The 27,093-nt window shown below is 50.4% G+C and overlaps 2 protein-coding genes across 2 annotated transcripts; both read left to right on the forward strand.

Moving 5' to 3' along the window:
• Positions 1 to 210: 210 nt before the first annotated feature.
• Astl (astacin like metalloendopeptidase) lies at positions 211 to 16,263 on the forward strand. The gene is made up of 9 exons (XM_032902337.1): positions 211 to 311; positions 940 to 1,065; positions 2,580 to 2,641; positions 3,916 to 4,009; positions 4,407 to 4,524; positions 5,291 to 5,472; positions 8,691 to 8,772; positions 9,035 to 9,189; positions 14,933 to 16,263. Exons 1-9 carry the CDS (start codon positions 257 to 259, stop codon positions 15,367 to 15,369), a joined length of 1,311 nt encoding a protein of 436 aa, XP_032758228.1. The 5' UTR covers positions 211 to 256; the 3' UTR covers positions 15,370 to 16,263.
• A 5,572-nt stretch (positions 16,264 to 21,835) lies between these two features.
• On the forward strand, positions 21,836 to 25,861 carry Adra2b (adrenoceptor alpha 2B). Its single transcript, XM_032902338.1, has one exon. The coding sequence runs from the start codon at positions 22,200 to 22,202 to the stop codon at positions 23,559 to 23,561; it is 1,362 nt and encodes a 453-aa protein (XP_032758229.1). The 5' UTR covers positions 21,836 to 22,199; the 3' UTR covers positions 23,562 to 25,861.
• Positions 25,862 to 27,093: the final 1,232 nt, after the last annotated feature.

Genomic DNA, 27,093 nt, shown 5'->3' on the forward strand with positions numbered 1-27,093 from the left:
TACCCACTTCAGTCAAGATGGGTGGGACTACGGTCTAGAAGGCTCAGGCCTGGCGACAGGTAGGGTCCTCAGGTAAAACTGGGCAGGCCTTCAGGTGGTAGCTGTTGGGAGGAACGGCAGGTGGAGGTGCTTGGGAGGCTGCAGGTGTGGGCTGGAGAAGCCCCTATTAAAGGGGGTGGGCAGCAGAGCACTTGCGCTAAGGAGGCCCTTCCCTGCCGCAGTTCTGTGCTTACTGAGAAGGCAGTGAGGACCCACCATGGGTGGCGCGGGAAGCCTGTGGCCTTGGATGTTAACTTTGCTCTCCTTGCCAGGTAAGCTGGCTCCAGGCTCTGGGCCATTGGGAAGAGGCCAGAGGCTCTTAATGATCTTAACTGAGCTTCACAGCCCCAACATGGAGCTGCAGGGGTGTGCCTAAAAGTGAGCTCCTGAGGACCCTGTGAGCGGGAGGCCTCCTGATGCTTGTAGGAGCAGAGAGGACCCATCTACCAGATTGCCAAGTGCCATACTGTATAAGGCACTTATACAGTTTGTTTTAAGGTAGAGGCTCTGTTCTAGCCTGACTAGGGCAGCAGGCACTCAGGCTGAGCCTGAGTTGAGAAAAAGTTCAAGAGGAGAGTCAGGCTAGCCCTGAATCTGGTGTCACCCCAAGATTTAAAGTCCCCTGTGCCTCTTTTCTGCCTCATATTGGCTGCCCTAGCCTTTTGGAGCCAGTGCTAGCCCCTTAAAGGGACCTCCTTCACTGAAGGTGTCTAGACCTTGTCACTAGGTATGACTGAGTGAGATGGCCAGGCAGGCTTCAGGGATGCATGCTGGGAGGCCTCTCCTGGAGGGGGCTGGGTTTTCCTGCCCAAATTCCTCAGCTTCCCCATGTCCTGCTGCCCTGTCTCACAATGGAACCCTGAGGACGTCTGTGTGTCTGCCCTTGTCTGCCTGGGCCAGGTTTGATCCCAGGAGCACCCTCAGCATCCAGATGTTCAGGAGTCTGCAGTACCAGTGTCCCAGAAGGCTTCACTCCTGAGGGAAGCCGGGTATCTCAGGACAAGGACATCCCCGCAATTAACCAAGGTAAGAGCACCAGGCCATGCTCCAAAAAGCCATGCTGAATGTGGACATGCAGGAAAGATTGAGAGGAAATATTCCCACTTATGCAGGGACTTCTAAATAAATGCAACTTTCATGAGGAAATGCTTAAGTTTGTTTTTCTGTATTCTTTTGCTGATTAATTATTTCTATATCAGATACTGTAAACTTCTTTAGAATGATCCGATAAGAGAACACTGGTGTTCTCTCAGCCTGGGACTTGAGCAAAATCGTTAGTAGATATTTGAGAACAAGTCAGTCACTCTGTGTGCTGGTGTGACCTAGCCAGATGGGATTAGTTATTAAGGAATGAAGAAGTCTGGCTCAGGGCATCTCTGTCTGGGGATCTCAAACATGAGGAAGACAGACACACTGGTCTGAAGTTGGTGGCAATGAAAACGAATTCAGATATTGGCGCTGTCGCGGATTGAAATGTTGGCAGAACAGAGGTAACCTTGCCTTAGGGTAGGTGGTGACCACTGCTCCCTTCTTTCTCTGTGAGCTGGTTAGAAGCTCAGATAGGCATCAATCCTCGGTCAGTGATAATGGCTTCTGGAGGGAGCCAGAAACAAGAGTCTTCCTGGCACTCACTCTCAATGTCAAAGAACAGACGTTCCCATGCTAGGGATCACAGTAGTTGCTAATAGCTGCTGCCCCTGCCTAGCTGACCTCTTGCTCAGAAACACTACTATCTACAGCTGCTGGGAATGATGGCTCTGAGGGCTGAGACCACACAACTGTATCAGATCCTGGAGAGTGGCCTTTTCAATTTCAGAATGCAGCCTTGATCAAATGATCTCGAGGAGACTTCTACCTAAGAGGACTCACAGAGGGGTGGGTCTAATTTGTGTTGCCATCCGTAGTCAGAAGTTATGATGGGATCAGGTAGTAGTGCTCCTGTATTCCTCTCTAGCTTTCTGTGGCTTCCTTCACTGCCTCATGGGTCCTTCTCAGGTTTCTCTTCCCAGCAGTCAGCTGCAGAAGGCTCCCTGATAGGAGGAAGATGAGAAGCCAAAGCAAACTGAGAAAGAAGTATTCTCAACTCCCTCTGTGGCTGTGACTTTGTAATTTCAGCTCCTAGCTACTTCAAGGGTTCAGAACACAGCATAGATAATAGAACTAGGTGGTGGGTGAGGGCAAGGTAAGGCAAGAGAGACCAGGACATGTTCTGGGGACTGTGGCTTGGGCTGGAGTGAGTCTGGATGGAAGAAGAGGCTGCATCCTGAGAGCAGGAGGCCTGGAGTTGGGATTGGATCACACATGCTGAGGGAGCCATGGACTACATTTAACCAGGGGAAGGATGCAAGCAGGCTGAGGACCTCACACACATTTGCAGGCTGGGACCCAGCAGGGGCTGTTGCACTTCCCCAAAGAAGCACAGCTTTTGGTGCTCATGAAAGTTTGGTCCCAAAGTAGAAAATATAGACACTGGCATTGCTGGGTCCATCCCAGCCTGTGTTCTGGAAGTCAAGGCTCACACACATCCCTTCCCCTCCCAGGGCTCATCTCAGAGGAGACTCCAGAAAGCAGCTTCCTGGTAGAAGGGGACATCATTCGGCCAGTAAGTATGCGCATGGTGTAGGAGTATCTTTAAAGCTATGAGAGCTCTTGGAACCCTCTTCTAGGTGTCATGAGTGCTTGACAGTTGGGGCCTATCTTTGGTTTGTGTGGCTGGTTGGGTGCTACTTTCCAGGTCATTATGAATATAATGGTGACAGCTGAAATGACAACTTAGTCTGCCTAAGAGGGGCTCCTGGACGAGGGGATTCAAACTCCAACTCCACTTGACACCCTGCCCAGAGGGAGTGCTTAGAAGGCACAAAGTTAGAGACATGAACCTAGGTCTGGCGGTGGTGGTGCAGGCCTTTAATCCCAGCACTTGGGAGGCAGATCTCTGACTTTGAGGCCTCCTGGTCTACATGGTGAGTTCCAGGACAGTCAGGGAGACACAGGGAAACCATGTCTTGGAAAACAAAAACAGAGCCATGAGCCCAGATTGACTTGTGCATGTGTGAGACCTGGGTGTGTCAAGATCCCCCTTAGGGAAAGCAGAACAAGGAATAACATGGAGAGACCATCTTGCCTGGGGATGGGGGCGCTGAGTCTCGGAAGGGAGGAGGCTGATGGGAATGGAAATGACTTATTTCAGAGAGAGGACACATTGTTCAGGAGAGGCAGTGCCATTGTAGGTGGCAGAGGACTGATGAATATGTCAGTGAGCAGGGGAAAGCAAGACTATCCTGCTTGTTCAGGGGTGACCGATTGATGGCTACCGAGGCTGTGCCGGAGTCCAGAGGCGGGAGAGCTTAGGTTATCCATTTGAGATGTGTACACATGTGCCTGCCACTTGAAACCTGTAGAGTGGCATCAAATGCTGATGGCTTGAGGTGCAGGGCTTTCGGGTAGCCATGAAGCCTACACTGTAGAGTTCTGGTCAGTGGAAGATGGGAGAGAAGCATTGTGAGGCCATCACTCTGCGTAGGGCCCTTCCCATTCTTCTCATGTTTGGAGAAGCTTTGATGTATTCCTGCTCCATGGAGGTGCATGGGAAGGGCTGAGTCCTCCTGAGCCAGGCCTCCTGGGGTACCAACCTTAGGTACTTTTATCTGCGTGATAGAACATGTTGTGACCTCTGTTATCTAAGTTCTCACAGCTGGCCCATTGATTTCCCATGCTTTCATCTCCCTTCTAATGGTTTCCTCACTCCCAAGTCCTCCATGTCCTGCCTCTCACATCTTTAGAGTCCTGGCGGACTTAGGCATGGCACCCTGGAGAATTAGGAAGCTTAGGTGGCCTGTGTCCTCCATTTAACTCTGAGCTGCCCTCTCTCCTCAGAGCCCCTTCCGATTGTTGTCAGTGACCAATAATAAATGGCCCAAGGGTGTTGATGGCATTGTGGAGATCCCCTTTCTGCTCTCCAGCAAGTACGGTGAGTGAGAGCTGAGGTGGGCCTTCCCACCCTCCTTCCCTATGCATCAGGACTCCTGCACCATCTATACATCACACGTCTCCTTCTGCGGAATCACAGCCCCTGTCTTACACCGACAGTGCTGTGCAGAGCTCCTACACCGGGGCATCCTGAGCTATGGTGGGGAGGGGTACTGAAATCCTGGGGACGCTGATGGAGCTCTCTAGTCCCCTCTGAGCCATGTAGTCACACAGCTAGGGCCTTTCTGCAGCTCAGGCTTCCTCTCTTCAACATTGTCCTCTCTGAACACTGTTGGAAGGTGAGCTTAATGTCCCGGTCTCAGCGCCATGTGGACTTCAAAGGCCCTCGAGAGCTATGGGGCTTCTGTAGGGGGTCAGCCATGGTGTGTCTTTCCCAGATGAACCCAGCCGCCAGGTCATTATGGAGGCCTTTGCCGAGTTTGAACGTTTCACGTGCATCCGGTTTGTTGCCTACCGTGGCCAGAGAGATTTTGTTTCTATCCTTCCTATGGCAGGGTAAGTGCTCCTGGTGGATGGGGGTGAGTGTGTCTGTGTGTCTGTGTGTCTGTGTGTCTGTGTGTCTGTGTGTCTGTGTGTCTGTGTGTCTGTGTGTCTGTGTCTGTGCAAGCACATGTGTGTATACTCTGTTTATCCCTTAGTGTGCACAAATCTAAGGCTATTTCTGGGCCTATTTTCTTGGATTCAACCTCCGCCTACCCTGAATGGTTCATTCATGACCTGGACCTTCTGGGCCAAAGTTAAGGGATGGTCATTGGGCCCAGGACCCTCCTCTACAAAGCCCTCACCTCTGGAGGTCCTGTATGAATCTGAGCAAATGTTGGGTCCTAGTTCTGCCATTCATGTGCCACTTGAGTCTAGATGAGTCCCCTAATTTAACCTCTCTGCCTTCTTTCTGAGGTAAGGGTAGTGGTAATACCTACCTACATCCTACCTTCTTCGGGGTCTGACATGATGCTGACGAAAGCTGTGTGTCAAGCTTACGGCATAGGTCTGCTCATGTGATGACCTGCTTCTATTGCGCATGTCAGGCGCCACCTTTTGGCAGCTCGGGGTAGTGCTGCGGCTTCTAAACAGACCAAGCAGTCAACGGACCTGGGAGATGGGACAGAAAGTCTGGGACTAGAGTTTAGGATGGGGACGGGTAGTCTGTACTGGTCCAGCTCAGCTCCTAGAGCACAAGTGGTGTCTGTCCTGCTGACCGTTTCTATGCTGGTGGCCAGCTAGCTCACCTCCACGCCAGCTCATTCTCAGGATCTTGCAGGTGCTTCTCTGGTGTGGGACGCAGTGGAGGGATGCAGGTGGTATCCCTGGCACCCACTTGTCTCCAGAAGGGCCGGGGCATTGTCCTACATGAACTCATGCACGTGCTCGGCTTCTGGCATGAGCATTCTCGGGCAGATCGGGACCGCTACATCCGAGTGAACTGGAACGAGATCCTCCCAGGTAAGTCAGCTGCCTAGGGTGAGTCCAGAAGACCCTGAGGGACACAGGCCTCAGGCCAGGGCTGGAGTTGAGGAATTGCTCACCTCCCCTGGAAGAGTTCATCCCCCACACTGTCTGTCCCTTTCTCATGAGGTAAGTGGGATTCATGCCCCTCTGGTATTTGAGAGTGGTCATCTGTGGCTATTGCTCTGTACCTCCACAGTTGTATCCAAGAAAGGGCATCAGCCATTTGCTTTGTGTCTCTCTTCTCTATGCCAATGTCAGTCATCCGAATGTGAGGTTGGCAGTGTCCTTTGACCCTCGGCTCACTGACTCCGCTGTCCCCCACATTGCAGATGCTATTGGATCAGGAGTTGTGTGTCAGGTGGGAACATGGGGCAGATCAAATGCAAGGGTCAGAGAAAAGACAATGCTGAAAGGCCAAGGTGCACAAGGTGGGCATCAGTGGACATGTGGCTCAGAGAATACCCTGGAAGTGGCAGAGCAAAGGCAGACAGGAGGAGCCCTGGTGCCAAGGGGAAGCATGTGCTCTGGGCATGTGCAGGGATCAGATTGCAGTGAAAGCCTGTATGTGGAGCTCAGAGCTCAGTGGTAAGAATGACAACTGCCTTGGGCAGGAGGGCTGCTTGTGAAGGGACAGAATCCACTGTGTTAGGGAGTACAGAGGAGTCGGAGGCCTCCTGCCAGTGGAGGAGCCTCTTCTGATGCTCTGGGGTTTGCCAAATGAAAAGTATGAAACTTACCCTAGAGACAGTGCTTTGAGGCACTAGATAGCACACGACAAAAGAATAGGATTGGTTCAGGGCTGGGGGTGCCCAAGATATTTTCAAGCGCTCCTGGGTAAGAAGCACTCATCCACTCCTCTCACTGACAGGCTGTGAGAAACTAGATTTGACAAAACAAGTGCTAATTCCCTGATCATGACAGAGCAGAAGCCAATGACCAACCAACCCCCAAACTGCTCTTGCATGGAAGTGAAGAGTCAAATCGGAGGTTAAAGGAATTACAGGGGCTTTCTTTCTTTCTTTCTTTCTTTCTTTCTTTCTTTCTTCCTTCCTTCCTTCCTTCCTTCCTTCCTTTCTTTCTTTTTCTAAATTTATTTATATGTAAGTACACTGTAGCTGTCTTCAGATACCAGAACAGGGCATCAGATCTCATTACAGATGGTTGTGAGCCACCATGTGGTTGCTGGGATTTGAACTCATGGCCTCTGGAAGAGCAGTCAGTGCTCTTAACCACTGAGCCATCTCTCCAGCCCAGGGGTTTTCAAAAGAAGAGAAAGGAAGAGAAAACTATGTGGTCTCAGCACTCTGGAGGCTGAGGTAGAGGATCCTGAGTGTGAGGCCTAGGATACATAGACTCTGTCTTTAAATAATTGTAAAACACTATTTTAAAACCAATGGTCAGGGGCTGGAGAGCACTGACTGCTCTTCCAGAGGTCCTGAGTTCAATTCCCAGCAACCACATGGTGGTTCACAACCATCTGTAATGAGATCTGAGGCCCTCTTCTTGTCTGTCTTAAGGCAATGACAGTGTACAGTGTACTTACATAAAACAAATACACCTTTAAAAAAAACAATGCTCTCTGGATAAGGGTAGGTTCAGGGGAAGTGTAGAGGCTGTCTATACTTGTATCCATAAAAGCAAAGAGAATGAATAGATTAAACATGCCCATTTAAGTTAAAGGGCGCAATTAATTAAGGTAAAAGCATAAATAAGGGTTGAACATCTCTTAAGTTAATTAGTGTTTTCTTTCTTTCTTTCTTTCTTTCTTTCTTTCTTTCTTTCTTTCTTTCTTTCTTTTTTCTTTTGGTTCTTTTTTTTTTCGGAGCTGGGGACCGAACCCAGGGCCTTGCGCTTCCTAGACAAGCGCTCTACCACTGAGCTAAATCCCCAACCCCTAATTAGTGTTTTCTAACAACAAAATTGGCTCAAAAACACTCTACCCACCTAGGACTAGGGATGGAGCCAAAGGTCCAGCACTTGTCTGGTTTGTAACTGGATTTCCATCCTAGTGCCAACCAAAAAGCTCAGCTATCCTAATAGGGGAAGTATGAAAAGTGAGATCCTTTGGCACTAATGTGCATAAATTCTGCCAAGGCATAAACCTAATCACAATAGTTCTGTAAGGATTGAGAGGTAGGGATTCAGAGGAATCAGGTGGTGTAGGAGTCTTACTACTATCTTTAATATTTGTGTATGTTATCTTTAATATATGTGTATTCTATTTCCGTGGTACTGGGGGTTGAGCTCAGGGCATTGCGCACACTAGATGCTTGGAATGTGTTTTGTTTTACTTCGTTTTCCTGAGACAAGGTCTCACTATGTAGCAGTAGATGTCCTGGATCTCACTCTGCAGACCAAGCAGGCCTTGAACTCGGAGATCTTCCTGCTTCTGTCTCCCAAGTGCTGAGATTAAAGTGTGAAGTACTATGCTCAGTTAAATAACTCAGTTTTTGAGTTAGGGGGAATACATCGCCTATCCAAAATTATGTTTAATAATGAAGAAGGGTCTTTGAAGAGAAAATTGTTACTCTGTGGGGCTCCAACTAAAGAGGCCGCTGATGACTTTGGGGAAGAATAGTGTGGACACGGCCTGCTGGGTCTGGTTGGGGGAGGGGCTTGGCAACAAACATGTAAGGAACAGCAGCCCTGAGCAGGCAGCAGCCTTCCCTCCCTCACTGGCCTGGAGGGGAAAAGTGGGCATTCTGGACAACTAGGATGAATGGACTGCTGGGATTCACACATGCAGATTCGTGTCTAAGATGGGAAGATGAAGGTGGTCAGGCACCAGAACCCTGGGTGGAGAGGACAGCACATCTTTGAAGCTAGCTCACAGAGTAGAGTAGACAGGGTACCAGTGTCTAAGGCACAGCAGCCACAGCTTTGGGGATGCTGCAAGTTTGCAAAGACTAGTGCCATGCAACATGAATCAGGAAGGAGGAAGAGCTGGAACGAACTTGTAGGAGGTTATGGTTGCATGGTCATGAGGTACCCCTGATACAGGTCTGGATTACTTCCAGGGTCAAGTAGAATGGGGTAGCAAATGTGTGCAGAAAACGGGGCCAGCTTAAAGGTTCAGCCAAGGGAGCCAGACTCTTCCACTTGTAGGTTGTAGATTCTCAGAAGTCACCCCACCTTCCCTTCCTTGTCTGCTTTTCCCTGCCTGTCTTCTTGTTACATATCTTACAAAAGCATGTGTGTGTGTCTGCTTTAAGGCTTTGAGATCAACTTCATCAAGTCTCAAAATAGCAATATGTTAGCTCCCTATGACTACTCGTCAGTGATGCATTATGGGAGGTGAGCACACTCCTTCCCCTGTGTCCCCCTTCCCTGTGCCCTCTGCCTCCTGCCTCCCCTCTCTGCCTTCCCCTCTCTGCCTTCCCCTCTCTGCCCTCCCCTCTCTGCCCTCCCCTCTCTGCCCTCCATTCTCTGCCCTCTCCACCCTTCTTCCTGCTCCTTGGCCCTCTATCCCCCCTGCCTCCCATCCCCATCCCCTTTTACTACCCTCCTAGCCAGCCCCCTACTGTGATCTAACACAGGTCCCACCCCTGGGTTTCAGGTTTGCCTTCAGCTGGCGTGGGCAGCCCACCATCATACCACTCTGGACTTCCAGTGTTCACATTGGCCAGCGATGGAACCTGAGCACCTCAGATATCACCCGGGTCTGCCGGCTGTACAACTGCAGCCCAAGTGTCCCTGACTCCCATGGGAGAGGTAAGTGACTTAATCTAAGGGATGGTGCTGAAGTGCAAGGTTAAAGATGTAAGGGATGGTGAAGAGGCAAGGAGAGGTGGGCTGGGTCACAAGGACTCTCCTCATGATTGAATTTGGAAACATACTTGAAAAGGCTTAATACTCACTAAAGGACTAAAACCTCTTAGTGAAGAGAAACAACCCAGATAGTGGACATCTACCAAAACTTAGAATAGAAATAACTTTTAATTGACAAAATATTAAATCTTATGACCAAGGTAAGTTTTCCCACTATTATCCATCCACTCAGTGTTGAAACAGAGGTCTTAGCTGCGAAAGTACCTTTCATTCACCTGATTCACCTGATGGATGTAATTGTCGTCTCCAAGCTTACTGCCTCAGTCTGCTAACCTAGTCCCTAGTCCTGGAAGCTTTAGCTTCAGAACAATCTAAACGAGGCCTAGAATGTTTTCAGCCTCCGAGACTTGCTGCAGAATAAGCTCACCCTTTCTAACTCTGAACTGGGGCTGGCTGGTTCAACTCAGCTGTGCTGGCTCAAACTCCTCTCCAAGCTGACTGATCCAACCTGGCTCCTCTCTTGGCCTCTGACTAAATTGCAGTTTGGCCGCACACTAGCCTTCGCAATCTGTTCTAATCTTCAGGCTCCTTCTTATTCTCTGGTTTGTTCTGTCTTTACCTGTGTCTACCTTGTTCTCTCTTCAACCTAAAACATTCTCCCAGTAAAACTGCCTCCTGCCTCCCCAACTCTCCCTCCCTCTCCCTCTTCTAAGTGCACTTCTCTTCTAAGTGGTTTCCCTTTCTTCCCTTTTCTCATTAGAGTTAGGCATATCCTATTCTGTCATATCTTTCTCTGATTTGTCACTTTGCCACTTATTTAGATATCACTTTCAAGCATGGGTGCTTCCTTCTACAAATTTACTAAGAGCATGTCTGTTCCAGCCAGAGGAATCAAAGGTGTGTGCTAAGGGCGAGACACACCACAGTAGATGACACAGTCTTAGGATTCACCGTGTGATCTAATATCCTGCAACATTTAACCATTGCCATTGTAAGGCAGGAAAAGACACAAAGTTCTGGGGTTAAGAAAGGAAGCAAAACTCTGCCCAGGGTGGTGACATATGCCTTTAATCCCAGCATTTGGGAGGCAGATGCAGATGGGTCTGAGTTTGAGGTCAGCCTGGTCTGTGGAGTGAGTACCAGGACAGCCATGCTTACACAGAGAAAACCCTACATCAGAAAACAACCAAAAACAAAAGAAGCAACTGTGACTAATCATAGATTGATATTGAAACAGGCAAAATCAGAGACTAGGATAATTTAAAAATAAGAATTATATTTCTGCAAACCTTCAAAGTAACTTTAAAACAAGAGCACGAAGAACAAGAGATAGAAGCTATGTAAAAACTCTCCAGGGGGAAATATTTAAAAAATTGCCAAGTGTGATAGGCAGCTATGATCCTAGCACTTGGAAGTGAGGGGAGGGCCAGGCCCAGGTTTGAGGCCAGCATAGTGACAAGCTGTATCAGAATCACTTAAATAACTACACGTTCTAGCTACAGATAGGAAGGCAGTGTTTAAAAGCCTAAAACTTCCCAGTTTGATCTATAGAGCCAATGAATTCACACTCGAGGGGCTGGAAAGACGGCTCAGTGGTGAAGGGGGAGCTTTACTGAATTTGGTTCCCAGCACCCATGTTAGGCAGTTCACTGCCTGTGACTCCTGCCCCAGGGCCTCCAGCAGGCGTCTGCACTCACCTGCACCCACCCCCCTTCACATATTTAAAAACAAAATAAATCTTTAAAAGTTCACACTAAAAACCATAACAAATTTGATGCTATTGGCAGAGCAACTTATCCGAGATGAAAGGCAGCGGCCTGGACACTTCTGATGTAACGAAGTGGTGGGGCTGAGTGGGGCTGCACTGACCTGTGATCCAAGGCAAGGGCATATTAATTCAAGGCTAACCTAGGCTACATTAATTCAAGGTTAGCCTTGGCTATATCGTAGTGACTCTGTCTTCAAAACCAGCAACAACACAGAAGGCATGGAAAGACTAACCTAGTCAGTTATGAGTTTACAAAATGTGTGTGTGTGTGTGTGTGTGTGTATTACACAAATATATAAAAATCTGTCTGCATTCTGAATATTGGGCTTTATTAAGTGCAGGGGATGAGTGTAGAGATACATAAGTGCCTGTGGGAACAGAGTGGAAAGTTTTGAAATGGATTCTATTCGAATGAAAACCAAGTGGGTACGGTGGTGCACAGTTCTAATGCAGACCAGCACTGGGGAGGCAGAGGCAGGTGGATCTCTGTAAGCTGGAGGCAAGTCTGGTCTACAGAGTGAGGTCCAGGATAGCCAGAGTTACGTAATGAGATCCTGTGTCAAAAAAAAAAATGTGAAAACTCCAGGGGTGGGAGCTTGATTAAGAAAGAGAGTAGCGGGTTGGGATTTAGCCCAGTGGTAGAGCACTTGCCTAGCAAGCGCAAGGCCCTGGGTTGGGTCCCAGCTCAGAAAAGAAAAGGAAAAAAAAAAGAAAGAAAGAGTAGCTTAGTGGTTCTCAACCTGTGGGTTTCAACCCCTTTGGGCATCCAACAACCCTTTTACAGGAATCTCATATCAGATATCTACATTATAATTTACAACATTAGCGAAATTTAGTTACAAAGTAGCAATAAAAAATAATTCATGGTTGGAGGTCAGCACATGAGGAACCGATTAAAGGGTAGCAGCATTAGGAAGAGTGAGAGCCACTGCTCTAGATGGTTCTGAGACAACTAGGTACTGTCGCACAGCGTCACATCCCATACTGCATAAAGGACTCGTACGTGCGTGGAGAAACTGTAAAAAGTTTAGCAAGAAACTGGCGAGTTGTCTTTAATATTGGGATGGGGAAGAATTTCTCACAAATAACCCTAACAACTAGAAAGAATAATAAATCCAACAGTAACCATAAGAAGAGCTGTTAAGAGACACTACAAGTAAATCTAAAATCCAAGTATAAAGTTAGAGATGCTTCTGAACTGAATGTAACTAGTAGTATATTATGAGAGTGCTGTAAATAGAAAGTCAAAATGCAAATAGAAAAGTGCATGAGGGGTTAATGAGCGCCTTGGAAGAAATCAAACGAGGCACAATCACAACCCCACCCACTCTCCCTGAATTAGAAGTCCACTATCTCCATGATGGTAACATCAAATCCTCATAAAGGGTACAGGGCAAAGGGTGTCTGTATCCCACCGACGGGGCCATAAATGGCTGCAACCCTTCTGGAATACAGTGTGACACCCAGTGAAGCTGCTGTGTGTGCCTGTGACCCAGATCTCATTTCTAGGTCATCTACACCTGAGCCCCACCCCCCTTTCTCTACCAGCCCTAGATAATCAGTGATCTACCTTCTGCCTCTATGGATTTGCCTTGTCTAGACGTTTCACATAAATGGAGCCACATGCCTTTTGTGTCTGGCTCCCTGCCCTCCACAGACCTTCGCTGTTCATCTCTTACTGTACCTATGAGCACGTCATTCCTTTTCTGCCGAATGACACTCACACTTCTTCACCGCCTGATGAACATTTGAGTTATTTCTGCTTTGGGACCATTATGAATATACTATGTTGGTATCTGTCCCAGGCATAAAACTTCTGGGGCCCCATGGTGACTCTGTACTTGGCTGTCCTCCAAAGCAGTTGATCCACTTAAAACCTCCATTACCTGTGGAGGTGGCTACCGGCCTTTCTGCACAAGTGCTGAGGTTCTTAGGCCACGCTTTCGGTTGCGAGCCTCGCCAGGGGGAATAGAAGTATCTAGCACTCTGGTTTGCATTTCATGCCTAGCCACGTCCAGCCTCTTTGAGATGGCAGGTCCTCTGTGTACCTTTTAGACAAATGTCTACACAGATTCTTTGACTCATTCTCAGTTGGATTGGGTTTTCCTTGCTGAGTTATAAGAGTTTTAAAAAAATATTCTTGGGGTTGGGGATTTAGCTCAGTGGTTAGAGCGCTTGCCTAGGAAGCGCAAGGCCCTGGGTTCGGTCCCCAGCTCCGAAAAAAAGAATTAAAAAAAAAATATTCTTAATGGTGTCTCTTCGTTCCCTATGTCATTTGGAAATATTTCCTCACGTTCTGCGTGACTGATTTTTTTGCTTCCTAGATAATATTCTTTGAACAGCAACCCCCTTCCCTTTTATTCTGAGACAGGGTCTCACTATGTAGTGGTGACTGTCCTGGAACGCAACATATAGACTAGACTGGCCTTTGACTTGGAGGTCAGCCCACCTTTTCCAGTGCACGTGCCGCCACACCTGGTTTAAGTATCACTCTTAATATCACTTTCCCTGATTTATATATTAAAATATTTAACTAATCAAATATTACATAGTTTTTTGTTAAAACTAGAGAATGAGATGTGAGAGCATTGCAGGTCAGCCTGGAGCTCTGACGATCACCGAGAGCAGAGAACTGGGATTAGGACGAACTGGTTCAGGGGAGGGCTGCCACAGTGGTGGACAAACTGGCAGGTTTGGGTGTTGAAATGATGACACAGTGGAGAAGGGGGGGAAGGTCCTGGAGGAAAAGGAAGGTCAGTCAGAAAGGCAGGAGAGGAGGGTCAGATATGGCAGTAATGGGAAGGAAGACAACAGGAGTGGACCTGGGTCCACGGGCAGATCTGGAGATCACTCATGGCCGCTGCTCCACATACCAAGGGGAAGTTGCTGACAGAGCAGTGGGAGGGGCGTGGCCTGCAAAGTACCTAAATGTGGTAGAGATGACAAGATATACGATGGTTCTGGGGACTGGGGTGTGGTGGGAACTTGGGACAGAAGGTGGCTAGAGACGTGGTCCCTGTGGATGGATGATGGCAGCTGAGGTGGACAGCAAACCTGGTAGAGGTTAGAGGCACTGCTGCTTGGTGATGAATTGCAAGAAATGGAGGCTTCAACTCCTGGGGTTTCTGGCGCTGATGTAGTTCAGAGAGGGGGTGTGGCTATGAGACCAGCAGAATCAGGCAGGAGGAGGGCCACTGGTTAAAGGAGACAGCATGGATGGGTCACCGAACACTGATGATCAAGGTATGTGAGTAGAATGGCGGGACCATGAGGCAGAAGTGGGGTCGTACAAAGTAGTGCCAGTCAAGGTCTGGGTGTGGCACAAAGAGAAAGCAGAGCAGAAAGGTCCTTCCCCTCCCGGCAGTGCACAGACCAGAGAGCACTCAGGAGTTTCTGATGGCTTCTCTTGGCTTGAACAGAAATGGTTCCAGAAGATCAAATGTGTGGGTGGGAGGTGTGTGCTGGGTGGTTGAGGATGGATGTGGTAGGAGAAGGCTATGTGGTTGGTTGGGTTCACAGAACCCAACTGGGCTGCTGGGGTGTGGGTAGGAAGGCAGGCAGGATCTTTTTGTGGTGACCAGAGGGGCCAAACAAGGAAGGAATAACACACCTGGTTGTCTGGGCTGTTCTTATTTGTCTTCAAGACACGATCTCTGTGTAACCTAGGCTGACCACAAACACAGTTCTCCAGCTTCAACCTCTCAAGCACAGTAGGCACGGACTGATGGTTGTACTAGGCTGGAGTAGGAATGTAGTAGTTTGTGCCTTAGCAGAGACCTTGTGGGCTATTGGAGACCTCTGCAAGTCTGCCTCCATAGCCCCTTAAGTAAAGCCAAAGACCAGCGTTAATTCTTGCAGCCATGTTCTATGCTTTCTCTTGCAGTTCTGAGACCTGACTTCTGTTCTCTCCTGCTCTAGGGTTCGAGGCCCCCAGTGATGGGAGAAGACCCACTCCTGCCTCTATATCACATCTACAAAGACTTCTGGAGGCACTGTCAGAAGAATCTAGAAGCTCTGCCCCCAGTGACTCTGGGACTGGAGGCCAGGGTATTATTGCTGGGCTTGTAGACAGCCAGCAAGGATGGGAACACCCTGCTCAGAGCACATTCAGTGTGGGAGCCTTGGCAAGACCACCTCAAATGCTGGCCGCTGCTTCAAAATCGAGGCCTGGAGCAGGTGCAGACAGCATTTCTCTAGAGCAGTTCCAGCCAGCCCAGGCACCCGCTGTACCTCCTGTTTCATTTCCAGATGCCAGAGACAAGCCAACACCTATCCAAGATGCCTTTGAGAGGCTAGCTCTGCGTCCAGGAGGCTGTGCACCTGGAAGTCACATCAGAGAGGTGCCCAGAGACTGAGCCTGTAAACTTCTGTCCCCAAGCGGAGAGGTATTCTGCCCAAAGCAGCTAGGTCTTCTAGTCCTTGGCCCCTCTCGGTATCACCCCTGTCTTCTGTCCCCTGCACTGGCTACTCTTGGAGGTCCAGGTCACTCCATTGGTCTCTTCTGCACAATATACCCCCTTCTCTGCAGAGTTCCTAGGTATAGAAAGGCCCTAGGGGCTTTTCCTGACTTGAGTCTCCTAGCCTTGGAGGATGGAAGATGGAAGATGGTTGGCATGGAGACAGGATCCTGAGGGTGGCCATCAAGACCCAGGTTTCAGCCTTGAAGACTTCTGGACTTGAGGACTAGCTCCCGGCATGGACTTGAGTGCTGGTTTGGGCCTGGACCTCAGTGGGAAGCTCTGTGGCTGGGACCCTGAATATCCTGCTGTCCATGATGCCTGGCTCTAAAGATGGCCTAAAGCCCTGGGATTAAGCCCTGTTCTCCAGGATGCAGAGAGCCCACCTTGTTCTCCTACTAAGCTGGACTAGCAAGAGGTGGCTCCTGACCAGCTTTGCATGGTGGAGGCCTTGGCAAGACCAAGGCCTTGGACAGCAGCCTTGAACCTTAGTCCCACATCAGATCACTGTTTTGCCCACTTGAAGTCATCGAGGGGCAGATGTCCAGATGTCACACTACTTGTTGTCCTTCAGCCATGCCACATTCTTTCTTGATCTTCCATGAGGTTTCTTCTAAGAACAAAGCATGTAGGTGCGAGGGTCAGGCCAGGAGCCCTTCATTCTCCAGGAGCCTGTTGGGAGGCCAGGGGAGCCCTGCTTGGGCTAAGAGGGGAACAAGGACCTTGACCTAGTGAGGAAGGGTGCTTCATTCTATATGGGAAAGGGCAGAAATAAAGTTGGGTTTGCTTCATGCAATGCGCTGTGCTGACTGTGTTCAAGTGCCCATGCAGGCTCCTGGCAAGTTATACCCTACTCTCCAGAGGGCCGGGCTTCTGGACCCATGTAGATGTGTTCAAATTGGCAGAGTAGGAAGCAGACAGAGGAGTTTGGTGCCTTAAGGCTGTGAGAATTTAGGCCTTGCCATTTTCTGAAGAGGTCACACGCTCAGATTGCTTCAGGGGCCATGAGGACTCAGCAGCCTCTGTCCTGAGTCTAGCTTGAGCTTCAGAACAGAGTCTGATTCCTGAGATCGAATCAGGATGGGGACAGTTCTGGGTATCAGTCTCGGCAGAGGATCATGCCCAGTGATGCTGTTCCTTTCCTTGCTCTTAGATATAGGAAGAGATGGTGTCTAGCTGTGATGTTATTAAAGTGGGATTCTGGAAGTGTTTCTCAGAGGGGTAGCTGTCCAGTAGGAGAGACCAGACAAAATGTGGTTGCCTTGTGACATCTTTGTCCAAACTAGGCATCTGGCACTGCACTGGGGTTTCCAGGGGTTCTGCTCGATCAGAGGATGGGATCTACTCTAGGCTCTAGAACCCCATTCCCCCAAGGCTATCATGAGACTAAGATGTAGCTCTTGATCTTCAAATTCAGTTTCAGAAGAATGGGTTGATCAAATCTGGCGGCTGCTCTGTTTGGGGGTAGCCAGGGATAATGTCTTCCTGTCACCCCTGCCCCAGGGAATCTATGTGTCCTGTGGAAGCCTGGTCTCCACGGCAGCTCTGGGTACTGGGATGTTTAATAAGCTACATTCTGCAGAATATCTGGTGGTCCAGGTCTTGAAGTTTATCAGCCTGGAGGCTGATCGGAGTGGCTTAGGCCCCTCCCCAAACTCCCCAACCACACCTATGTGGTATTTGTTGCTCACTGCTGGATTTATTTATTCAACAGGACTTCTGAATGCCCATTAATCACCAGGTATAACATGAACGAGTTAGGGAAAGGGATAGATAACTGTAACAAGGTGGGTATCATGAACTAATAAGTGGCAGGAAACGGGGAGCCACTTGCAGGCTTTTGGGTAGGAAGGGGCCCTGTAAGAATTGCATGCACAGGCCTGTGATTACCGTGAAAATGCTAAGGTTGGAGCCACCAGTGCAAATGTCTTGGGGCAGGAAGGAGAAAGTTTCTGACCAGTATATTCGGGTGAGGCAGGCAGGAATAGATCAGGGGGAGAGTTCTCTAAGAACAGCCTAGAGTAGCAAAGGCTTAAGACATTTTCTCTAGTGTGGTGCACACCTTTAATCCTGGCACTTGGAAGGCAGAAACAGGTGGATCTCTGAATTTGACCCGGCTTGGTCTACAGAGTGAGTTCCAGAACAGCCACGGTGGTACAAAGAAACCCTGTCTTAAGACAAAACAAAACACCCCCCCACAAAAAAACAACCCCAAAACAAAAATAAAAAACCCTCCCCCCAGACCACAAAGACGTTGTAGAAATTCATGGGAAATAGATTAGAAACGGAGATATGATCATGAAAGTGAGTGAAGGGGGGTTTGTAGAGATTGACAAAAGCTGTTTTCTTGGGCATGTTTTGGGGTTTGAGGCAGCATGACTGGGGGAAAGCAGGTGAACAGCAATCATGAAAGGTGAACCTGGGGAGAGGTAGGTATGGAGGATGTGGAAATGTTAGGTATGCGTCAGCTGTAAGGTATCACATGGGTGGATCAATGGAAGGTAAGCACAAAGGCCCTGGCACTCAGGACAGCAGATATGCCCTAGCATTAGGGGGGTGCCATCACTGGGTGGAAACTCCTGCAGGATTTAGATGTAGGAAAGCAGGACTCTAGGACCAGACGGTGCGTTGTGTCTGTGTTCTAGATCTCAACACCATCAGCCCATTTTACAGCCCTTCACTATGGTGATTCACCTGTGCATGCTAGATGCCAGTAGCAGCCTCACTGCTATGTCTGTCAAAGGTGCCTCAAGGCATTGCCTTGTGGGGTGAATAGGACCACATTCACCGAGATCCTCTGAGTTAGACTTTGAGAGAATAGGATGAGTAGGAGGAATGGCACCTTAAAGTATTGCCAAGTTGGGGGTAGTCCACACTCCTAGCTCACTGAGGAAGAGGACACAGACAGGGACCTTGGTGAATCATGGTGTAGACTCAGGGTGCAGTCTGCAGATGCATTCCTAACCCCACAGTGATTAAGGAGAGCGTGTGGGGGACCAGAGGACTGAATATAGCCTGAGGGTAGTGGGGGCAGTGTCTGTGTTTGGGGAGCAGTCTCTGTGTGGGAGGGGAAGTGTTTGTGTGGGAGTGAAGCAGTGGGTGTGTGTGTGTGTGTGTGTGTGTGTGTGTGTGTGTGTGTGTATGTGTGTGTGTAGCTGGAGGAATGGAGATGAGGTAGGTTGGCCACATAGAGCAGTGGTTCTCAACCTGTGGGTTGTAACTCCTTTGCTGGGGTATGAGTGAGGTGGAACAGCTGTTTCACAGGGGTGGCATATCAGACATCCTGCATAATATTTATATTATGATTCCTAACAGAAGCAATATTGCAGTTATGAAGTAGCAAAGAAAATAATTTTATGGTTGTGGGTCACCACACCCTGAGGAGCTAGCTATGTTGAAGGCTCATGGCATTAGGAAGGTTGAGAACCATGACATAGTGTTCTAGAAATAAGGGACCCTTGGAAGGAGAATATGTAGCTTATAAATAAGGGGGTGGGATCAGTTCCAGAGGGATCTTAAGGTCAGGGAGAGCAGTGCTAAAAGCTCCTTAGTCCCCGGCAGGACCCTAGGTGTCACTATAGATGTTATACAGTGATAGGCTTCCACCTCTAATCAACCAACAACCATGGCAGTTCTTGGCAATTAGGTGTTGTTCTAATGGAGGTGGGGGTGTAATTCAACAAATGCTTGGACCACACCTGAGTATCAAAGGGCATAGGGAGCTTGAAGCGTGAGCTGAGCCTACTAAGGAAGAGTCTGGCCAAACAAAGCCCTGGGAAGGACTAACGCAGACCGGGACCCTCCCTGCTTCTGGGACAGCTCCCACCGCCCTCTTAGTGGCAGGCTAGGAGAGCATCTCTCCTGAGTAGTGGCCATCATGGGCTGATGCCTGACTGGTGAGTAGGTGCCCAGCATGGCCTGACACTTGGTAGACGTAGGGACCCCTTCAGGGAAGAACAAGGTGAATGCTCTTCAGTGGGGCTGAGAGTAAGGTGGGATCCTGCTGTTTCTGCAGGATCCTGGAGACCTGGCCCTTTAAGAAGAATGGGCCATAAAATATCCCATCTGATTTGATAGTCTGGGAAGCCTTCTCTCGGTTTGAGACAGGCAGGAACCTACTTCAGCGGCTACTTCTCAAGCTCCCGTGGCCACCCTTGGCCCTTTCTCAGTAAATGGGGCTACCAGGACTTCTTCGTCACCTGTGGCTGTGGGCTCAAGCCCTGCCCAACGTGATGGTCTGTAAGACCTGTGTCAAGACTGCAGCCTCGGGGGGCAGGTGGATCTGGCGGTCCTTTTGAGCCTGGTCTACATGGTACCACTCTCTCTGGTTGAGGCAGTCCCACCTAACTAGAGAGCTCGTTGCAGTACAGCCTGAGGTGAGGCGGCATTGCTCAAAGTGCTGCTGTGTGGCTAGGCATGGTGGTCTGGAGGCTGCCTGTTTGAGCCTGAGTTGGGGAAAGACCGGTCTGCGAGGACCCAAAAGTCACATTCGAGCTTCCACAGTGGCAGCCATGAGGAGTAAAGGTCCAATAGACTCACTGCCTTGAAGTGAAGTTTGGGAGTGGACTCCATTTTCAGGGATATATATTTATACAGTGCCCTTCAGGACTCGGAGCAGTAAGTGCCAAGCCTGGTTCTTCCCACACAAGCTGTGGAGAATCCTCCTTGAGGCTGGGTTGGAGCAGGGCCCCAGACAAAACAGAAGGTGTGTGTGTGTGTGTGTGTGTGTTTAATACTAGCTTTTTTTAAATATCGTTTTGTTTTTTATTTTTTTTAAGGATTTATTTATCTATTTTATGTATAGAGTACACTGTAGCTGTCTTCAGACACACCAGAAGAGGGCATCAGATTCCATTACAGATGGTTATGAGCCACCATGGGGTTGCTGGGAATCAAACTCAGGACCTCTGGAAGAGCAGTCAGTGCTCTAAACCACTGAGTCATCTCTCCAGCCCTGTTTTTTGTGTGTTTTGTTTTGTTTAAGGTTTATCATTTTATGTGTATGAGTGTTTTTGTCTGTATGTAGTTATATGTATCCCCTGTGTGCCTGGTGCCTTTGGAGTCAGATGAGGTTGTCAGATATCCTGGGATTAGAATTACCTTTGGTTGTGAGCTGACAGGTGGGTGCTTGGAAGACAAGTGCTCTTAAACTGCTGAGTCATCGCTCAGCCGTCGAAGTTTCTTCTTACTCTAGTGCATCAGGTAGGCTGCATGAGCATCTGGGGCAGTCAAGGCCAATGCTTCCTGTACCCTAGCCACCAACATCGGCTTTTTCTGAGCTACGGAGACGTCTCCTCACACTGCTCTGGAGGAAGGACCTCTTTTTCTGTTGGTCGAGAGGTTCCTCTCCAAACCTTTGCTTTGGGTCCAAGCGGTTTCCCTTTTTAAGATTTGTTTTAAAGTATGGGTCTCTGTGTGGCTATGTGGAGGGGAGTGTGGTGCCAAGGGAGGCCAGAGGCATGTCATCCCTGGAACTGGTGTTACAGTTTTGAGCTGCCTGTTGTGGCTGCCGAGAACCGAACTCAGGTTCTCTCCAAGAGGCACTCTTAACCGCGGATCCATCTCTCCAGTTTCCCCTTTCCACGTTAACTTTATTTTGCCCTTAATGGGGAAAGTGGAGGCAGCAACAGGGTGGTTGAAGCCCACTAGTCGCTTCCCACCAGGAGTGAGTAGTCAGTGAGCTTTTTTCGTGTCTCTGGAACCTGCGAGGAAGTCGGTCCCCAGTCTCTGGCACTCAGATGGCAGCAGAGGGCGCTCGCAGCACAGAGACGCATTCTTTGCATCTCGCAAGTCGGACCGAATGGAGTTTGGGTAGGGAAGCATTAGGGAAGGGGTTCGGAACTCTCTCCCAACTGTGGCCCGGCCCTTACGGTTCTCTCGGTTGCTGGGGTGCCGGATGGAGGTGTGGCTTATCATGCTTAAGCGCCCAATTCTCTTCTGCAAGTTTTCTGGAGCTGTCGGGCTGCTGCAGGCTACTTGAGCTCTGGCTTACCGCCCTAGATCTGGGTGCTCTGTGCCAGACTCGCAGAGAGAAGGCAAGTGGACCCTCGGGATAAACCAGCGCCGGGTCTCGGCGCGCACCGGTTCTCTTCGGTATGTATTCTTCCCAGAACGCCGATGATTCCAGACTCCCTGCTCTCCAGACTCGGCCGCGAGGCGGTGGGAAAGAGAAAGGCGTTGGGGCCCGGGGCAAGTAAAGGATGCGCGTCGCAGGTCCAAGTCCGGCACAGCTCACCTTCCACCTACCCCAGTCGGATCGCCCGCCCCGCCTCCTTCCCTCCTCCAGCTCCCGCCCCTAGTCTCCTCCCTCCTCCTGGCGAGCGAGCTCTGCTCCTCACGCCCCTGCGCGGCGGGTTGACTGCAGGCGCGGCTCCGGGAGAGAGAGAGCGCCTTTTTGGAGCGCGGGCTGCGCTTCCCCAGTCAGTTCTGTGCGTCCTGCAGCTGTGCGGTGCGACGGCGTGACTTCCCTCTGGTCCCGGGACAGCAGTGGGACAACTTGGAAAACTTCTCTGGGACAGACTGTAGGGACGCTGAGCACCGGTGGAAGAGGATATAAGAGAGCGATGGCTGGTCCTGGGTGTCCCCGGACCTCCTAGGCCGCTTTCCGTCAGGCTACGGTGCTCCAGAGCCGTCTGCACCTCCTGGGGGACGACCCCCAACAGTAGCGGAGCCAGAGTGGCGCTATCTCCTGCGAACCGTGAGTTTGGCCAGCATCGTTCCCTCTGGACATGTCCGGCCCCACCATGGACCATCAGGAGCCCTACTCGGTGCAGGCCACCGCCGCCATCGCGTCGGCCATCACCTTTCTCATCCTTTTCACCATTTTCGGCAATGCGCTGGTCATTCTGGCTGTGTTGACCAGCCGCTCACTCCGTGCACCACAAAACCTGTTCCTGGTGTCACTGGCAGCAGCCGACATCCTAGTGGCTACTCTCATCATCCCTTTCTCTCTGGCCAACGAGCTGCTGGGCTACTGGTACTTCTGGCGTGCGTGGTGCGAGGTCTACCTGGCGCTAGACGTGCTCTTCTGTACCTCCTCCATCGTGCACCTGTGTGCCATCAGCCTGGACAGGTACTGGGCAGTGAGCCGAGCATTGGAGTACAACTCCAAGCGCACTCCGCGCCGCATCAAGTGCATCATCCTCACTGTGTGGCTCATTGCAGCTGTCATTTCTCTACCGCCCCTCATCTACAAGGGCGACCAACGCCCCGAGCCCCACGGGCTCCCCCAGTGTGAGCTCAACCAGGAGGCCTGGTACATCTTGGCTTCCAGCATCGGATCTTTTTTTGCTCCCTGCCTCATCATGATCCTCGTCTACCTGCGAATCTACGTGATTGCCAAACGCAGCCACTGCAGAGGTCTTGGAGCCAAGAGGGGCTCTGGGGAGGGTGAGTCCAAGAAGCCCCAGCCGGTTGCTGGGGGAGTGCCAACCTCAGCTAAGGTGCCCACCCTGGTCTCTCCTCTATCTTCTGTTGGAGAGGCCAATGGACACCCCAAGCCTCCAAGAGAGAAGGAGGAGGGGGAGACCCCTGAAGATCCTGAGGCCAGGGCTTTGCCCCCAACTTGGTCTGCCCTTCCCAGATCAGGCCAAGGCCAGAAGAAGGGGACTAGTGGGGCGACTGCAGAGGAGGGAGATGAAGAGGATGAGGAAGAGGTGGAAGAATGTGAACCCCAAACACTGCCAGCATCTCCTGCCTCGGTATGCAACCCACCCTTGCAGCAGCCTCAGACTTCTCGGGTACTGGCCACGCTTCGTGGCCAGGTGCTTCTGGGCAAGAACGTGGGAGTTGCCAGTGGGCAGTGGTGGCGCAGACGGACACAGCTGAGCCGGGAGAAGAGGTTCACCTTCGTGCTGGCCGTGGTCATTGGAGTTTTCGTGGTCTGCTGGTTTCCTTTCTTCTTCAGCTACAGCCTGGGGGCCATCTGCCCACAGCACTGCAAGGTACCGCATGGCCTCTTCCAGTTCTTCTTCTGGATCGGCTACTGCAACAGCTCTTTGAACCCTGTCATCTACACCGTCTTCAACCAGGACTTCCGCCGTGCCTTTCGAAGGATCCTTTGCCGGCCGTGGACCCAGACTGGCTGGTGAGGCTGCCTGTTCGCTGCCTATGCCAGGGTTGGTGCCAGGACCACCCGGTGGTAGTGCCCCACCTCCACAGTCTCTATGGCCATTTCTCTGGGGCCCACTTGCAGACCTCATCCTCAGACTCCCCTGAAGGGGAAAGGACAAAAATGCTGTTCCTAGGGCCCGTTTGAAACCTTCCCTTGCTGGCTGTACTGTGGGATGGCTCTTCCCTTCTCTCTCCCTGGCAAGGGGACCTTCTCGAATATGGCCAAAGCCAGACTGGATTAGAATACCTCCCTCCCAGCCACCTGTAAGCCAACAGGCAGGCTACCCTCTCCTGGAGACCCCCTGTGCCTTGGCAGGCCACTTGTGGTGTTTTTGGTTTTCTTCTTCTTCTTTTTGTTTTTTTATTTTGTTCATTTTTATTTTATTTTTATTTTTTATTTTTTGAGACAGGGTCTCAGGTAGCCCAGACCAGCCTCAGACTTGCTGTGCAGCCTGAGGATGCTCTTAAGATTCTGATCATCCTGCCTTCACCTCTCCAGCACTAGAGTTAACAACAATCACCACCATACCTGGTTTACCTGATGCTGGGGAATGAATTCAGGGCTTCAAGCATGCTAGGGTAGTCAACCGAGTTATATCCCTAGCCTTGATCTTCCTCTTGCCTCTCAAAGAGCCGGAAGCCCAACATCGACATTTCCCAGGAGGACCTGATGCTGAGAAAGAGGACGGAAAGGAAGAGGATTCAGCCATGCCGAGCACCTGTGCTTCTCATTGGCTATTGGGAAGGCTGGTTATGGGCTAATATTGTGGTTTTTTGTTTGTTTGTTTGTTTGTTTGGGTTTTTTTTTTTAAGCTTCCTAGCTCCTTTAAGCTCCAGAAGCACGGGTTGGTTTTTCTTACTCAGCATCCCCCTGGGAGGCAAGTGGACACATGGATGCCTCAGTGGAGAGGTCTGGAATCCTGGCCTCAGCCCACCATGGGCTCCTGATCACTGGCATTCACCCTTGTAAAGAGCGGGGCGACAATTGCCTGCCGCCTACTTGCGGCAGGGAGATGAAAGGCTTTGCAGAGAGCTTTGAGCTCCGTGGGGGGAACGAGCTAGAGAGCCAGCAAATGTGATTATCTGGTGATATAAAAATCCCTTTCCTATGTGTTTACCACTGTGAGCCTTCCTGTAGACCTTTGTTCTGGGCTTGGGGTGTGTGAATGCCTACCCCAAACTGGAAGTGGGTTGAGGTGTGCCGGAGCCACTCTTTCAAATTCCAGAATTTCTTTGAGAATGCATTCTTGTGCATTCTCAAAGGTTTTGAGTTATTGTGCTGTTGTCAGCTCCCCCATCTGTTACCTGTAACACAGACAGAGTTTTCAGTGGCTTGGCCCCAACCCCATTAGAGGATAAGTTCTTTGTCATTGAGCAGGCAAATCGGTTTCCTAAGCTAAAAATACTCACATCAAGGAAGCAGTCTGAGACGAGATCCTCAGGTGGGGTGCTGGGGCTAGAGCAGGCAGCCTGTGGACTCCTGGGAGAGCCACCCTCTGCGATGGCCCAGACAATTCTCTGAACCCCCAAGCGACACCTTTGGAGACATAACCAGTTCCACCCCAGCTCAGAAGGACGTCTCATTTGCCGCCAAGAACCCTCACAGTGATATGGCTGCGCACTAGGGTGTCTCTACCTCCTGGTTGTCTTCCCAACTTGGGAATTGCTCCCCAGAGTGACTGGGGATGTGTCTAGGCCTTCCCCACAAGCAGCCTGACTTCAACTTTGGGCAATAAACCTCAACCTCAGGGAAGGTGTAGTTTGAGCCATGGAGGCTACAAGCGACACAGGCTATTAGCTTAGGGTGGATTTATCAGATTTTGAAGGTGCTAAGGGAGTTTTCTCAGGTAGAGACAGTGATGGTTCCTAAATAGAATTCCTCCTGGAGAGGATGAGTGTCCAGCTTGGTTCTCGGTTGGTTGGCGGCAGTCGTAAGGCTAGGACATTGATTTGGAGTGTGGCTGAGGGGCTGATTTGATTTTCTGCTTTTGTTTTGTTTGTTTTGAGACAGGGTTTCCCTGTGTCACCCTGACTGTTCTGGAACTCACACTCCATAGACTAGGCCGCCCTAGAACTCACAGAGATCTGCCTGCCTCTGCCTCCTGAGTGCTGGGATTAAAGGCGTACACCACCACCGCCTGGCAGAGGGGCAGATTCATAACCATCTGCCAGCTGAGACTGTGTGTGCTCCGTGGGACCCAAGCCCCCTGTTGTGACATATAGGTGTTTCTAAGACTCTGAGCTATTTTATCAATAAAGGCTATTTTGTAATAAGCAAGCCGAGTCCTGTGTCTAAAGGTTGCCTGGAGAAGTTAGGTAATTCCTGACATTCCGGGAGTGTCAGTTAGCCTAATGGGCCGGGGCTCCCTCCCAAGGCTGGCTGTCCTCCTGGCCCCACCTGTCTGCCATTTTCATCCCCACAAGCAGCATTCTTACTCAACTCAGGCCACTAGGACCTGTGGACCTGCAAGGGAGAGACAAGAAGACTTCCCTGAGGAGGCGGCATTTGGGCTGGGTCGGATCTTGGAGCAGTAATACACCAAGAGGCAAGAAAGAAAGTGGGGCAGAGCTTCCATGTAGAGGGGCCACGTAGAGTTGAGGAAATCTGGGCGACAGCTTTGAACTCCCCTGCTGCGTGGTCATGGGTGGGTGGGGGAGGTGCTGCAGGAGGCAGGCAGGAGGCAGGCCACTGTGGAGTGGTGGATACACAGCAGCTGTGTTTGGCTAGGACCAGGGGAGTGGATGAGAATGCTTTGCTTCAACTAACCCAAACCAACATTCAGCCCTCCAAGCTGGGAGGCCTGTGAGCCCCAAGTCTCCTATGAGTGAGTAAAGGGACTGACTAGTCATGCTCGGATGCCACAGAGAGAACAGAAGAGGCAGCCTCTGGGGCTCCAGGCTGGGCTGACCTGGTTCCATGAGCAAGGGTAGAGCCATGAGGCTGGAGGCAGGGGGTCAGCATCAGGGTCAAGGCCCCTGGCAGATCCCAGGTTGGAAAGGACCGAGGGAGAAGCAGTGAGTGATCGAGGGTACAGGGATGCTCTGCTCCCACATCCTCAGAGCCTGTACTTTTGTCATTTTTCAATTACTTTCTTTAGGCCCATGCGTCTGCTAGGGACAATCACCAAAAATGTTAGTGTGTCCACTGCCATCGGTGGACTTGGAATCTGTTGCCAATCTAACAAGAAAGCCCCGCCCCTCAACCAGCTCTGAGGACTCTAGAGCCTCATACAGGTTCTTGCCTACCTCATCTTCAGGGAAATAAAACTCAGGAAGATGCAGTGACCACAGGTCAAACCCCTGCTTTCTCTGTTGGATCACTTATCTTTCTGTAGGGTAAGGGGCTACAAGGGCCTGGGAGTAGATGCCCACTGATCTCTGGGAATGGAGGTAGGTGGTCAGCCTGCTGAAGTAGGACTTAAACAGTTCTAGTGCAAGCCAATTTAGATCCTACTATGTCATTTCACCCACATACTCTTTCTATATGAGGTCATTTTACAAGAGAGGAAA

The sequence above is a fragment of the Rattus rattus genome, chromosome 5 (genome assembly GCF_011064425.1).
Source record: "Rattus rattus isolate New Zealand chromosome 5, Rrattus_CSIRO_v1, whole genome shotgun sequence".
NCBI classification, from domain to species: domain Eukaryota; kingdom Metazoa; phylum Chordata; class Mammalia; order Rodentia; family Muridae; genus Rattus; species Rattus rattus.

Coding starts and splice junctions, on each gene's coding strand:
- Astl (XM_032902337.1), top strand. CDS start 257: ATGGGTGGCGCGGGAAGCCTGTGGCCTTGGATGTTAACTTTGCTCTCC. Junction 4,010..4,406: donor TCTGCTCTCCAGCAAGTACG/GTGAGTGAGAGC, acceptor TGTCTTTCCCAG/ATGAACCCAGCCGCCAGGTC. Junction 4,525..5,290: donor TCTATCCTTCCTATGGCAGG/GTAAGTGCTCCT, acceptor AGGATCTTGCAG/GTGCTTCTCTGGTGTGGGAC.
- Adra2b (XM_032902338.1), top strand. CDS start 22,200: ATGTCCGGCCCCACCATGGACCATCAGGAGCCCTACTCGGTGCAGGCC.